The sequence below is a fragment of the Manacus candei genome, unplaced genomic scaffold (assembly GCF_025592945.1).
Source record: "Manacus candei isolate 608988 ecotype Guabito, Panama unplaced genomic scaffold, ASM2559294v1 h1tg000023l, whole genome shotgun sequence".
NCBI classification, from domain to species: Eukaryota; Metazoa; Chordata; class Aves; order Passeriformes; family Pipridae; genus Manacus; species Manacus candei.
In genome coordinates, this window is record NW_026138071.1 from 4,327,100 (window position 1) to 4,340,604 (window position 13,505).

General features: G+C 44.5%; 1 protein-coding gene across 4 annotated transcripts in view; it reads right to left on the bottom strand.

The window, feature by feature from the left end:
* Positions 1–6,651: 6,651 nt before the first annotated feature.
* The window catches only part of MRAS (muscle RAS oncogene homolog), a 38,878-nt gene continuing 32,024 nt past the window's right edge, over positions 6,652–13,505 (bottom strand). For all 4 annotated transcript variants that reach the window (XM_051787039.1, XM_051787038.1, XM_051787037.1 and 1 more), the window contains 3 exons: positions 11,940–12,039; positions 10,541–10,620; positions 6,652–7,598 (listed from right to left, as the gene is read on the bottom strand). In XM_051787039.1, the coding sequence (XP_051642999.1) occupies positions 7,499–7,598; positions 10,541–10,620; positions 11,940–12,039 (280 nt within the window). In that variant the 3' untranslated portion in view covers positions 6,652–7,498. The remainder of the gene's footprint in view (positions 7,599–10,540; positions 10,621–11,939; positions 12,040–13,505) is intronic.

Here is a 13,505-nt window from a genome sequence, read left to right on the forward strand (position 1 = left end):
ATATAGGCAGCTTTTCTCCCTGTACCACTGGTCAGCTGATGCTAATTCTTGTCTCAAGAAGCAGAAGTAGTTTATTCCACACAGGCATCAGTGCCATTATTTACATGGCCAGGTCTGAAGGTCCTCTGGATGCTGAGAGGAACAGCCCCACTGGCATTAGATAGTGTCATTTCTTCGTTGTTGCCTTAGGACAACATTGCCAAAGGACCTGTCATTGTAAAAATAAGTATTAGCCTCTGCCTCTTGGAAACTTAAAAAAGCAAGTGGGCTAGCTGTGGGCTCACATGGCTTACACTTGGTGCTCATAGGTTTGTTTTCCTCAGGCAGCCCGTCACTGATCCAGTCACTAGTTTTGAAGGCTCCATGGGACAATGAGGATTCAGGCCTTTGTTCTGTAAGAAAAACAAAGGCAGTCATGTAAATAAGTCCAAAGACATTTTACAAAGAGTAATTTTTTTTCCCTAAGTAAAGTAGAACTTGTGACCTTTTCCATTTTCAGTTTATCTCTATGATGTGATAAGCTGAATCCTAAATTAGGAAGGAGATAGATTGTTTAGGGAAAAAAATCAATTGAAAATACTGAGAAAATGCCACTTCTGGAAGCAGCCTATATCTAGTAGGTATTTACAGTTTTTGTCAGGGACTGAACCTCTCAGATAGCTGGCCTAAGACCTCTTCTTTTTGCATTTAATATTTATCTTCAGCTAAGTCTATGCTCATTATAGTTTCACAGCTCAAAGCAAATTGATCACAAGTCTCAGCAGTGCTTGGTGTTCAGGCATCTCACCAGCTTCAGCTCTTTCTTTCTTTACTTTCAAATGTCTGTGCTTCTGTTTCTGCAGCCTGTGGAACAAGATCTGCCATCTATGAGTGTCCTAATTGCAAGTGGTTGGATTGTTTCATGAATGCTTTAAGATCCTGAAATAAAAAATCATTAGTTCTACTTCTCTATTATTATGATAGCAGGTGTCAAGTGAATTTTCCCAGAACAATTGTGGAAAATTGTGCTAAAGTAAAACCAACAAAAACCTATCAGAGTGCCACCTCTGCCTTTAAGTGTTTTATGCTGGTGGTGTGACTGCTTTTCTTTCCCCATCTCTCGCTGCACCTCCTCTTCCCCACAAAGCACCTTCTGCCAAAGGCTGCCCAGACACCCCCATCACCACACTAACCCTGCTGGCCAAAGGGTGCTGGAGGAGACAAAGAGACTTCACCAAGCCGAGCAAAAAACACGTGGGAATGAAACTCTGTGACCAGCTATGTGGGAAACTCAGTGCCACTGTCGGCTCACATCCCAGGGACTGTTGTTTGAAACCCGCTTCTTATTATAGAGCTTGCAGAAAAGAACCCCCTGCCCCATAAGCATGTGCCTACACCTTTAAGTGGGTTCCCAGTGCCAGGGATCCTGCTTTAAGGCAATTTGGGCTATTGAGTTGCAAAGAGGCATGCCTGATATTGGTCTAGGTCTGGGCTGGTTAGGCTTGACTGCTGTAGTTGAGTGGAGCTGTTGTCACAGGAGCCACGTGATGTCTGTGGCAGCCCAAGGACCAGCTCGTGACTTGTTCAGCTGAGCTGACTTCTCAGAAGAGATTGTCTTAATCACAGGCCATACAATGCCTCTTGCCAGACTTGCAGAGGATTTGGCTTTGTAGAACAGGGTCCCAATTCACAAAGCTCCTTCCTCCTCCTCTTGCTCCTGCTCTTATTGACCAAATCCAGGATTTTCCCTGAGTCCCTCCTCTTTGGTGCCTGGACCTGACCATATGCCCAGTCTGAGCTCTCAGACAATGTTGTACATGCCCTGGTCTTCAGGAGAGAGACTTGGGGGGAGGCGGGAAACCAGAGAAGTAGTAATGCCTTGGCAAGTCAGACTGCTGTATTTGTCTTGTTGTCAGTGCCCAGGATTTGGCAAAGGGATCCCTCAAAAGGGATCCCTCAGTTCAAAAGAAATAGAAAAGCTGTCCCCGAACTGCCAGGATTAGGGAATTTTGTCTGTCTGTACTCCACATTCAGTACTGCTGAACATCCCCATCACTGTCGTTAGCACTAACCCTTGCACTCACAGACCTGGCAGGTCTCGTGTACTGTGTGAGTCTTCCTTCCCTGGCACCCTCCCTTTGGCACAGCAGTGACACAGTACCTGCACATTTCTCCTGCCTCAGAAAGTTTTGACCTGCTGGCCACTTATGTGTGACTTCTTGGAGCTGGAGAGAAGCACCAGTTATTTGCCACAATGGTGGGAAACCCCCCCAAACCAGAGCCTACCTCTGTGCTGCAATATCTTGTGTCTCCATCGTGGGATCCAGCACACACAGAGTCATCTAGTTCTCTGCTCTGTTCTGATGCAAGCAAGTCCCATGTCATCCCAGAAACTGTCTGTGAGATCATCTATGAAATATTTATTCCCATTGCATGGAAGAGAAAAGGAAGCAAAAAGCCTGCATAATATTGATGGAATCCCTGATAGCCAAATATTGAATTATTTACAGCCTAATTGTGCAAGTGATACTCAGGAGATCGCTTAGGCTGCAAGATGCAATTAATACATTTTGCGAAATTGGTGACTTCTACTTCAGACTTTTTGATGCATCAGTGAGCCTCTAAAACACAAGTGACATCACTTTGCAGGAGAACAACTAGGATATCCACAGACACTGGAAATACCCACAGACTTTTCTCTGAGCACTGCTGTGAAATAGGAAAGGGCTCTCAAAGCACCTGTGAGCTGCCTGAAGACACATGTCTGGAGCCAATTCAGATGCTCAGATGAATCTGGCCTGGCTCATGGCTGTTGCTTCAGAAGGGCACTGATCTCCTATAATTCTTGTGTTACAGCTGGAACTCCCAGGCAAATGCCCTGGATACTCTCAGATAGCATTAAATACATACATGCAAGACACAGAATTTAGCCTGTGTGACTGCTGTCCCCAGCAGATCTTCCAATGCAGGGAGCAGTGACTAAGAATGGCAACACTCTCCATGCTGCAGCATCCTTCCTCTTCTTTTTACTGTCATGTTTGCTGTGTAGCTCTAATGCAGTCCTTAATGCATGCACTAGAAGTCCTCCTTTCTGCCCAGCCTACAGCAGATAGAGTACATTGACCACTGAAGCCCAGCTCACAGAAGGTGGATTTCCAGACACAGAGCTCTTCTGTCCATTCCAAGGTATACAGTTGTCACAGGGGCTTGGCTATTTCTCTAATGCCAAACTGCTCTCAAGCCCTCCCTCTCCCTCCTTAGTAAATATGTATCTAAACCCTGGAGTAAACTGCAAGTTGTGTCTCTCAAAATTCTCTTATCTTCTGTATTCCTCTTTATATTCTACTCTTAGCAGAGCTTTGAGGGGATAGCCTCCTTACCAAGCAAGCACTTCAGTAGCACTTAGGACCATCCCTTGAAATCACTGGAGCTGAACAAGGCTCTGGGCAGTCTGTTTTGGCCTAAGGATGGTAACAAGCCAAAAGAAAAAGTCTGAACTAGCATTACAAAGCTGTCCTCTCTGTGCCTAATAATGCTCATTTCCTCTTGAGACGAGACACACCATGTATGTCTAAACCCCTCAGCCTGTCCTAATTTGCAAACTCCAGTACAGCTGTAGGTTAAAAGAGCCATCCAAAATTAATCACTACAGATTAAGGAACCGAGCAACGTACGGCAATGGCCTCTTGTTAAACTGAAACATCTGATCCAAACCGAGCAATTTCAGCCCCTCGTTAAAGTCTTGCTTCTCTAGTCCACCATCTACAATGTTTTGCTGCTGAGCACCATCATCTGAACATGGTTTACTCAGATGTACCCAGGCTATCACAGAGCAGCTTTGCCGGTGACAGCACTGGCCTGGGCTGAGACAGCCAAAAAGCAGGTTTGTAGGTGGCTGCCACCTGCAGGCCTGCTCAGGTGTGGGGAGGTTTTTGCTGTTATCAGGCTTTTGTGCCATTTAGAGTTGGCTGGCAGAGGAATAATTAAACTCTGCTCATGCCAGAGGAAAATTTATGTATTTTAACCAGGTACTTTTCCTTCTTTTCCTTTCCACCCCCCTTTTCCTTTAAACACGAGACAAAGGTAGCCAGACAAGCAGATGGACTTTGCTTGTACGATAAATGTCATGCACCTCAAAAGCTGGTAAAAAAAACAAGCCAGTGGCTCCTTTATAGGCAGAAGGACTTGAGGGAGGAAACAGAAATATGATTTACCTGAAGGCAGTGGTACACCTGTGATGTGATCCCAGACTGGGGAGGTGATGACACCTTTGCAAAGCCAAAACTTACCTAGCTTAATGTTTTTTTATTGTTGTTCTACAAGTATTATTCAATGTCTAAAATGGAAAAAGGAGGTTATTTGGTTATTAAATGACAATAAATCTGCAAAGTTTTACCCTTCTTCTCTTTTCATTTTGTTTGAAAGTGTATCTTGAAAACAAGGCAAGGCTATGGCCAGCTCCACCTTGTCAATTCCTATTTAACCAAAGAGAAACCACATTGCTCTGAGACAAAGGATTGTAGACTTACCCAGGGGCTAAAGATGACATTAGGTCACTTGGACCATCAGGTCCTTGGAAATGTGCCCCATGTGCACCCTTACAGGATCCTTCTCCAGACTCTCACTACAGCAAAAATGTTGCTATCCACTGGATGCTCCATAGAAAAATATAAGTCACACACCAGCACAGTTGGCGCTCTCTGTAGCGTAAATGCCACCAATCAGTGTCTCACCACCCAGGTCTCGAGGTGCTCTGCATAGCAGAGAAGGTGCTCTTGGATTCCTAAGAGCCCTGAACATGAAAGGGTGAGTTAGGTGGCAGTAGGCTTTGTATACCTTGCTATTTTCAGCTCCCTAGGATTGTTAGAGATGCAATCCCTGTTGGAAAACACTCCCTGCTATAAACAAGCTGATGAACATAGAAGAAAATGGGCATGCTTTCCCCGTTTGCCACTATTCCATATTCAGCTGTTAATCTGCTCCTTTCCCCTCCTCCTCTCCTCTGTTATTCTGCAATAGCTGTTAGTTGCTAAAGAAAATGAAGGAACAATTAGGAAGCTTCAGAAAAAGATAATTTCTCACATGCAGGGCTGAGTACGCGGCAGATGTGACTCAAGAGACACACATGCTGTTTTCAGGCAAGTATTCCCAAGGGTTTAGATAAAAATAATAAGGATGAGGGGTTTCAGCAGAAATCAAGTTATTTTTAAGTGGAAGGGCTCTAGGGCGGTATTAAAAGGGCTCCCTGAAAATGCCACTGTCTTCTTGCGTGTGGGATTCCATAGCACAAGTTGTGTATAATTAAAACTATTAAGCCAGCAGTCAGGCTAGACAGGGATTCTGACAGGAAAGTTGTTACAGAGGTTACAGCAAAATGCGCTGGTTGCAAAGATCAGACTCCTCCTGATTTACTAGAGGTTTTCATGGCAGAACAAATGAGATGCCTACAGACAGATCTTTCTCCAGAAGACAGTGGCAAGTCTCAAGGACCAGAATTTGAACCAGGTGGTTTTGGTCGCCACAGTTCAGCCAACACTGGGAGAAACGCTGCGATGGTTGGGAGCCATATCTCAACTGACACAGCATGCTGCAGCTTTACTAAGTGTATGGTCTACATCCAACCTAGGAGTCCATGAGAGACACATCTTTCCAATATCCCTCTCCTTAATCCACCCACAGCGTCTGTCATCACACAAACTGAGACAGAGGCAGCGGAGCCAGCATTACAGTAAGCAGTTTGCTGAGCCAGCTGCAGGCATTTGCCATCTTCTGGCTGTGATCAAGACTGGACAAATTAGGAAAAGTGTCCATTAGCCTCATTCACCTGAAAAATGCCAACTCGCATTTTAAAAACTGGTCTGGCAAAGGGTCAAGAAATGAAATCTGGTGGCAAATAGACAAGTCTGTGATGATCCACCATCTTGAATGGATCTTCAATATCCAATACCAGGATTTTCTGTGCTCAGACACATAAATCTCAGGCATTCATACTCTGCCAATATTTTAAGTCATGCCCACAAAGTGTATTTGAATAGGATTGAAGCTGATGAAAAGCAAGTTGCTACTTTTAAAGAGGCCTGGTGACCATGTGAATGCAGCTGATGGCTTCAATCCAGCAGATGACATTCCATTAAATTAAAGACAAATTTGCCACCACCATTCTTAGTGCCAGGAAAGGTGTGAAAGAACACGTGGCCCCTCCAGGATGTGCACAGCCATATTTCTGGTGCCACAGATGGCAGTTTGAATGGCTGCAGGTTTTTTGCCTTGCCTTTTCATAAGGCATACTTAACCTTTGCTGTTTTCAGGGAGACATTTTAGATATAGTAAGCTCATGAAGAGACACATCCCGCTTGAATCATTTTCAAAACACCTCTTCTTTTCAAGTCACCAGCTCTCAGAGAAGGAGGGAAAAGAAGAAACGTTGAGCCAAAGCCCATAAGCAGATTTTTTTTCCTCCGTGTGTGAGATGAGCCTGGGAAAAGCAAAACAATTCATCTACCCAAGAGTGGCTTTGCAGGGAAAGGTTAAGGAATAATAAACAGGGATTTAGATCGCACCAGTTTACATGCATTTATGAGGGAGAAATTCAACACCCAGATAACAAATTCAGTTCAGGTTTTACTTCCTCTCTCCCTTCCTCTCCCCCCCCGCCTTAAAGATGACATACCCTTCCATTTGTAAATTACTTTAATTTAAATACTTCCAGGTTAACAAAACACCTTAAGTTTGACATGTCCCAAGTTACAAAACAGAAACAAAACCTCTTGACAAAGGGTAAGAAAAAAAAATATAATCCGAGCCCAAACCTCCTTTCCTAAGCTGGAGTTTATGGTCTGTGAGCTGGCAGCCCTCCAGAGTCTGACACAATGTCTGGAGCACCCAGAGCAGCTGGAATTAATTTTCTTCCTCCAAATCTATGCACTTTCATATGAAGTCGTGTTTTGGCACTGCCGCCCAAGAGAGAGTTCAGTGCAAAAAATCTAACCCCGGCCATTGTTTCTTTGCAACCGAACACTCACTGAGCAAAAAATGAGAAAGAAGAAGAGGACAAAAAAAAAATTAGAGAAAGAAAAGCCCTTTCCCTTCCCCCACACATACACAGATGACTGTACCAAACAGGGGGGCTATTCATGGCTGTTCAGAAATGGGTCACAAGGAGAAATGTTTTGCAGATAAAACCAACACTTTTTTTTTCTTTTTTTTTTCTTCTTCCTTTTTTTTTTTTTTTTAATAAACATCATGGAGGCCCCTGGAAGGCGCTGGGGATGTTCGACAGTCGAGGTCCTGCTGATTCCTTCCGCCTCCCATTCGTGCAGCTCCCACACTGGCCCTGAGGTGCAGCCCCCTCGGGGAGATGTCCGAACCCTCCGAGCTGCCTCCTCCAAGTCTGAGCTGCCGCAGGGACCCCGAGGGGGTGATGGGGCCGCGCTGGCACCACACTGCTGCTCCTCGCCTGGGCTGGCGGTGGGTCAAGGGGGGAGGAGGGAGGTGTCCAAGGCACTGACAGGGTGTCCCATCACAAAATCACACACTGGAGTTTGTGGGAGCCCGTGGCTCTGTCCCCTCGCCATTTGGTCTTTTTCTTCTTCTTCTGGCTTTTCTCTGGGATCTGTTGCCTGTTTTGGGAGATAGAGAGGAAAATAAGCAGGTGAGACATAAGGGTAGACTGCAGAACAGCACCTTGGTGTGCACAAGGATATTTGTGTATATATCTCCATATACCCTTCCACCACTGCATGGCTTTTCTTGCCACACAGCTGACAACCGCCTGCATCCTTAAGGAAGGAGGAAAGAGCCACAAGCAAAAATTAAGGCTAATGGCAGGGATGTATGTCCTGCCAGGGCAATATGCCTCCAATTGCCCTGGGTGAACTGCTGCCTCCTCCCCTGCTATGAGAAACAGGGATGCTCTAAGCAATGCAACATCACCCATCACACTGCTGCTAACGCTCAGTAGTTAGCATGAGAGATATGAGAGAGATACAGAGAAAGAACATTTTTTGGAAAGATGTTCTTTCAGCTGGCATTGCCCTTGGCCAGATGTACTGCTGAGGACTTGGTTATGGAGAGGGGTTAAAAATAATACAGAAAAAAAAAAGTTTGCTGCCAATGGGGCTCTGGTCTCCCCTGGAAGTTGTGAAGAGCACCTCAGCACAGAGAATGAGCTGACCCCAGAAAGATGTCCTGGCTGAACTCACAGTCACCACAAACATGCAGCTGAAAGCCCTCCTGCACTACGGCACAGCATTGCCTAAGTGCCTGTTTGCAACTGTATCTGATTGCAGCAGCCACTCAGCCAGCCCAGTGGTGCAAATTCAACAGAATTGTTTGTGGCTCAAACACCTGATAGGCAGCCTGTAGACTTAGATTTTGTTGCAAGATAAAACAAACACTAGCAGCTCCTGTAGATTCAAACCTGAGAGTCTGAATAGTTCAAAACCAGCCTGACTGTGATGTAATACGGCAGGCATTAAACCTAGTGTTCATACCAAGTTATCCAGACCAGGATGACACATAGCTGGGGCACAAATCACTATGGCTTTAACTGGCGTTTTTCTTACAGCCGCAGCTTCCAGATTCTTGCAACCATCTGAAAAAGTCAGCTTTGGCTAATAAGATTTTTTTTCAGTGAATATGAAGGCTGGAGGCATGAAAAACCTAAAACCTTAAAGCTCAAAACTAGGAAGATGAAATTAAAAAAATTCTTTAAAGTGAATGTGGATTAACACTAAGCGACCACAAGCTGTTCACACTGTTTCAGAGATCCAGAAAACCACATACTGTGCCCACTCAAGGTTTCTGCTGTGACAGTCTCTGTGCATGCACTGCATAAAAGGGGCATCAGGAAATTGAAAAGATCTATTGGGTGGACTCAATCACCCCACTCCTTTCTGGATTACTTCCAGACAACAGTTTCTTGCATGAAGCTAAATAAACCAAGCCAAGTACAAAGAGCACAAACAGTGCCAGCCTTGAACGAGCATCCTCACCCTGAGAACTCAGAGGGACTCTGAGGAGGCCTTTCATTTGCAAAGCACTCCAGGAATGACACAGTTATTGGGGTACTGAAATTTACATTTTATTTGGAAAAGCTGACTTAAAAAACAGAAAAGCAATACTTGATGGGTGATGCTATCCTATAATGTCCAAAGACCAAGTGAAGCTGCTTAGTGGCCAGTGACCAGCCAGATCACACAACATCTCCCTGCTTCCTGATTTAACCCAAGTTTCAGCTCTTGTGAACATCTCTGATGTCCTTGATGTCACGGGGGTTTTTACCCGGTTGGCAATGACTTTCACGGTGGCTACTCAGGAAACTGAGGTATACCACCTATTTTTGAGGTTATGGAGTACATTTTCAGCGTTTAAATTTAGTGATGCCTCATTACAATTCTCCTTTCAGCCTGCCTGAAGTTGTGTTAGGGAGAGAAAGCAAACAGAGCCTTCCCATCTTATTTTGGCTATGTTTTTCTTTCCTGCAGAGCAGAATAGATGGTGGTAAGAGTTTGCTGCAACACAAAAGTAATATCTAGCCAGCTAATGCTGAGCTACAGAACAGTTGGGAAAGAGCTTGGGACATTTCCAACTCAGTTCTCCAAAGACTTTCTGCCCCCTGCTTTTGAGACATGTGGGAAGAGTGGGCAGTACCATCTGCTTTTGATGGAGGCTGACTTGAGGCTGTGCTAGGATATTCACAAGTACAGATATGCTGTGAATAAATGCCTTGTGGTTTAACTGCCGAGCGAGGCACTTTGACTGCACGGCAGGGAGGAGCATGATTTCAGCTCAGCACCCTCCCAAAACATGAAAAATGAAGCTCCAGAAAATCTGCCAGACAACTGGTGCCAGAAAAACAAATCTTCTCAAAGAGAATTGAGGTTATCAGTCAAGAGAGATGCTGAGATGTGCATGCAGCTCTTTTCCTGCAGGGGAGCCGGGATTTTGGAAGGCAGCCCCTCCCTGCTGGCAGCCGGAGCAGGGGTTCGCCCAGAGAGCGGGCGTTTGCCAAAACGAGCAAAGGCAGCTCATGACAAAACTGGGAACAAACCTCTGCAGTCTGAGGAGGAAACCTGTGGCTTAACCATTAGGTCATGCTGTTTCTTATACAAAGCGGCTTAATTTTTTCCATTTAGTGAGCAGAAAATGTTAGAAGTCAGCTACAACATTAGAATTTTGTAGATTTTTTTGCAAGTCCTTTTTAACCTCTGGCAATAGGAGACCCTGAGAGGACAAAAGTATGAAAACCCAAATTACTGGTCCAGAGCTTTCAACACCAGCCCTTTACAGCTCATCATTAGAGTAGGCTTTGCACTGTTTGTTGAATAATATATTTTCATTATGGCCACAGCTAGTTCCTCATGTGCCTGGCACTGATGTCCTGCATGGGTAACTAAGTACTTGTAACATACCTATGCAGATACAGGACAAGAAAGTTAATAAACCCCAGAAATCTTCCACTGCAAGCAAACCTAGCCGCTGCTCCCCATTAGCTCTCTGAGCCAGGACTCTTGCACGTCCCATCCATGAGCAGTAACCAAGTGAAGAGTTTGCAGCTTACCTTATTACTCTCACGAGATCATGGAAGGCCTTGTCAACGTTCAGAGGTGGGTCCTTGGCACTAGTTTCTATATAGGGAATCTGGAGGAGAGGAGAGTGTCATGAAAGAGATTAGTAACAGCCTACATGTTGGTAGCAAACCCGTTTCAAAATGAAAGGCCTAAAGGCTGAAGAAATTGGGTCCCTAAGAGACCAGGGAAATACAGGTAAACAGAATGTTGCCATGACACCACTATCAACACCTTCATGCTTGCAGCAAGGTCAGGGAGCACTTACAAAAGGTCTGGAATAAGCACCAGGCAAACTAGCTGCTATCAGAGCTCTGGGTTTGGGGAACAATAATCAGAGACTTCATGTCGTCAGATGTTCTCTCCCCCTTAGCTGTGCTTGCAGACATGAAAATAGCCGAAGGTTGTTGAAAGACTAGCACTTGCCAAAAATTCTTGCTTGTCACATTTTATTAGGACTACTGCATGAATATTTCATGACTACAATTCCCCTCCAGTGTAAAATGATCTTCCCCTTCAAAGTCTGACAGCCAGATGGGGCCTCCTAGAGTGCTTGTCCAGCACACTGGCAGATTTATAAAACTGCCTCTGATAAGGTATTTTCATGCCTGGTCTTTTCCAAAGTGTGCATGTACAGATGGATGCAACATGCTGTGCTTCACTTTAGGTGTCCTGGCTCCTACAGAAGCCAGCTTCCTTGGGGAGGGGAAGGAGTGAACCTGCCCTGCCAAACTGCCATCGTGGCTTGTTCAGAAACAACACACAGCTTGCCGTTTAGGCACAGCAAGCTGCCAAGAGGTCTCAGGCTTGTTTGCCTTTAACCTTTCCATTCTGTTCCTCCTAGGGGAGTTGTTGTCTCCCTCTGGGTATTCAGGGCTGCTGGCATTTAGAGGTGATTAGTGGAGCAGCATGCGATCTACACCCATCTAAGACCAATTTCTCAGGCTAAACTAACAGCATGAATAATGCAGAGCTAAGATAGCAGGCCAGATTTATACAGGCTTAACAACCCTGTAACTTCATTATCTTTAACAAGCTCACTTCCTACAGACACCTGGGTATATCTCGTAATGCCCGACTCTGCCTTTTCACTCCAGGAGAGTGCACTTTCTTCCCTCATTCTAAACATTTCATGTTTTCACCTTGTATATGTGGCTTTGTGATGGCCACAGCTTTGCTACAGCCTAGTGCACAGCAGAGTTTCTTGTTTCAGTGATGAACTGGCCCTACTGAAAGGAAACTGCATAGCTGCTACTTTGTAGTAGTAGTCGAAAATGCAATTGCAAATGTTTAATTGTAAGCTTTAATTCAGCTCCAAATGAGCACAGATTTCAATTCTGAATGTCTGTAATAGGACTTACAATAACCCATTAAATAATCCCACAAACTTACGTTATGTTTTGTTGCCATTTCTCTTCCCTGTTCTCTTGTAATTTTCCGTAAATGCATTAGATCAACTTTGTTTGCCACCAAAATCATTGGAAAGGACTCTCTGGAAAAAAAAAATCAAACCCATCACCCAATTATTAGCAGGCTACAATAAAAAATGCTGAGCATAAGTTTCACTTTCTGATGCTGACATCATCTAATATTTTCAGCTACAGACATACCACACATGTGTAAAGAAACAACAAAAAACCCCCAGACTGTGCTATACATATGTTCATATTGTAAAAATTTACTTAAGTTGCATGCATGAACACATTCACTGTTATTTCTAGGGACTTCGGGAACTTACTGTCACCATTTTTGCAATGCCTGATAATAGCTAAGGTGAAAAAAGAGCTACGGAATTAGCCAGGAAATTAACTGAGACATAGAGACAGATCTCGGACAGGAGACCAGGACTCTTTTGTAACATTTAAGGCATCTCAGTAACTGCATATCTTGGCAGCTGCTCATCATTGCAAGATATTGAGAGATGACAGAAGAACTGGAGTCCTGGTCATCCACTGTGGGGGGAAGAAAAGATAGACTCTGGAAAGTGGTGCTTAGAGTAGCATCAAATGGGGGAGAAAATGACTGGGAGCAAAAAGATGCCCATCAGCTGTTACCCCAAGGCAAACTGAAAGACTGGCAGTGGTAGGTTGAAGGAGGCTGGAGGGAACCAAAGAGAATTGCCAAGTTTCCAAAGCTATTACCTACCATCTCCTGTTTCTAATTCCAGAAAAAAATACCAAAACCTCTCTAATAATACTGAGTATTTCTCTAACTTTACCAGACATGTAAGTGACTGTCTGCAGCCACCACCTGAGAAGAGATCCATCTATCCATAGCATGTCCTGTGCAAGGCTCCCCCCCTGCAGAAATCTCCACAGCTCCAGTGATAAACAGAACAAAGGCAGCTCATGCCATGGGAGGTGCTGGCAGTGCCTCTCTCTCCTCCAGCTTCATGACACAGAGCAAGGAACCTTTTAGGGCAGGGCCTTTTAGCCACTGCTGGGAGGGAGGAGGTCCCTTCTGATCACCAACAGTTACTGCAGTATTGTTTTATATTTAACTTTAAACCCTCTTAAATGATCCTGGTGTTCTCTGCTGTAACAGAGCTGATTTTATTGGGGTAAGGAGCAGCTGGCCACACTCATTTCTGCAAAAAACACTTCCCTGAGTAACTCTGGATTTTCAAACAGCATTTCTGGGTCATTTTTCATCGAGATGATAAGGGCTCCATCTTCCCTCTGGCATGTTGCCCCATTGCTCTGGCTGGAAAAATACAGTACTGCACTCTGCATTTTAACTGAGTCTTAGAGTTATTCATTCTGATAATGTGACTGTGATTTAATGTTAATACCTGAGCACTAACAAATCTTTACTCTGATCATTCTGGAGCAAAACACTTGCTTGTCTGGATTATTTGATTCCTTTTTGGCTTGCAGCACATTGATTAGAAAGGGATTACGTATGGAAAGTATCTCATTTTTCTTGTTTACATCAGGCATAAAAACTCTATGGGGACTT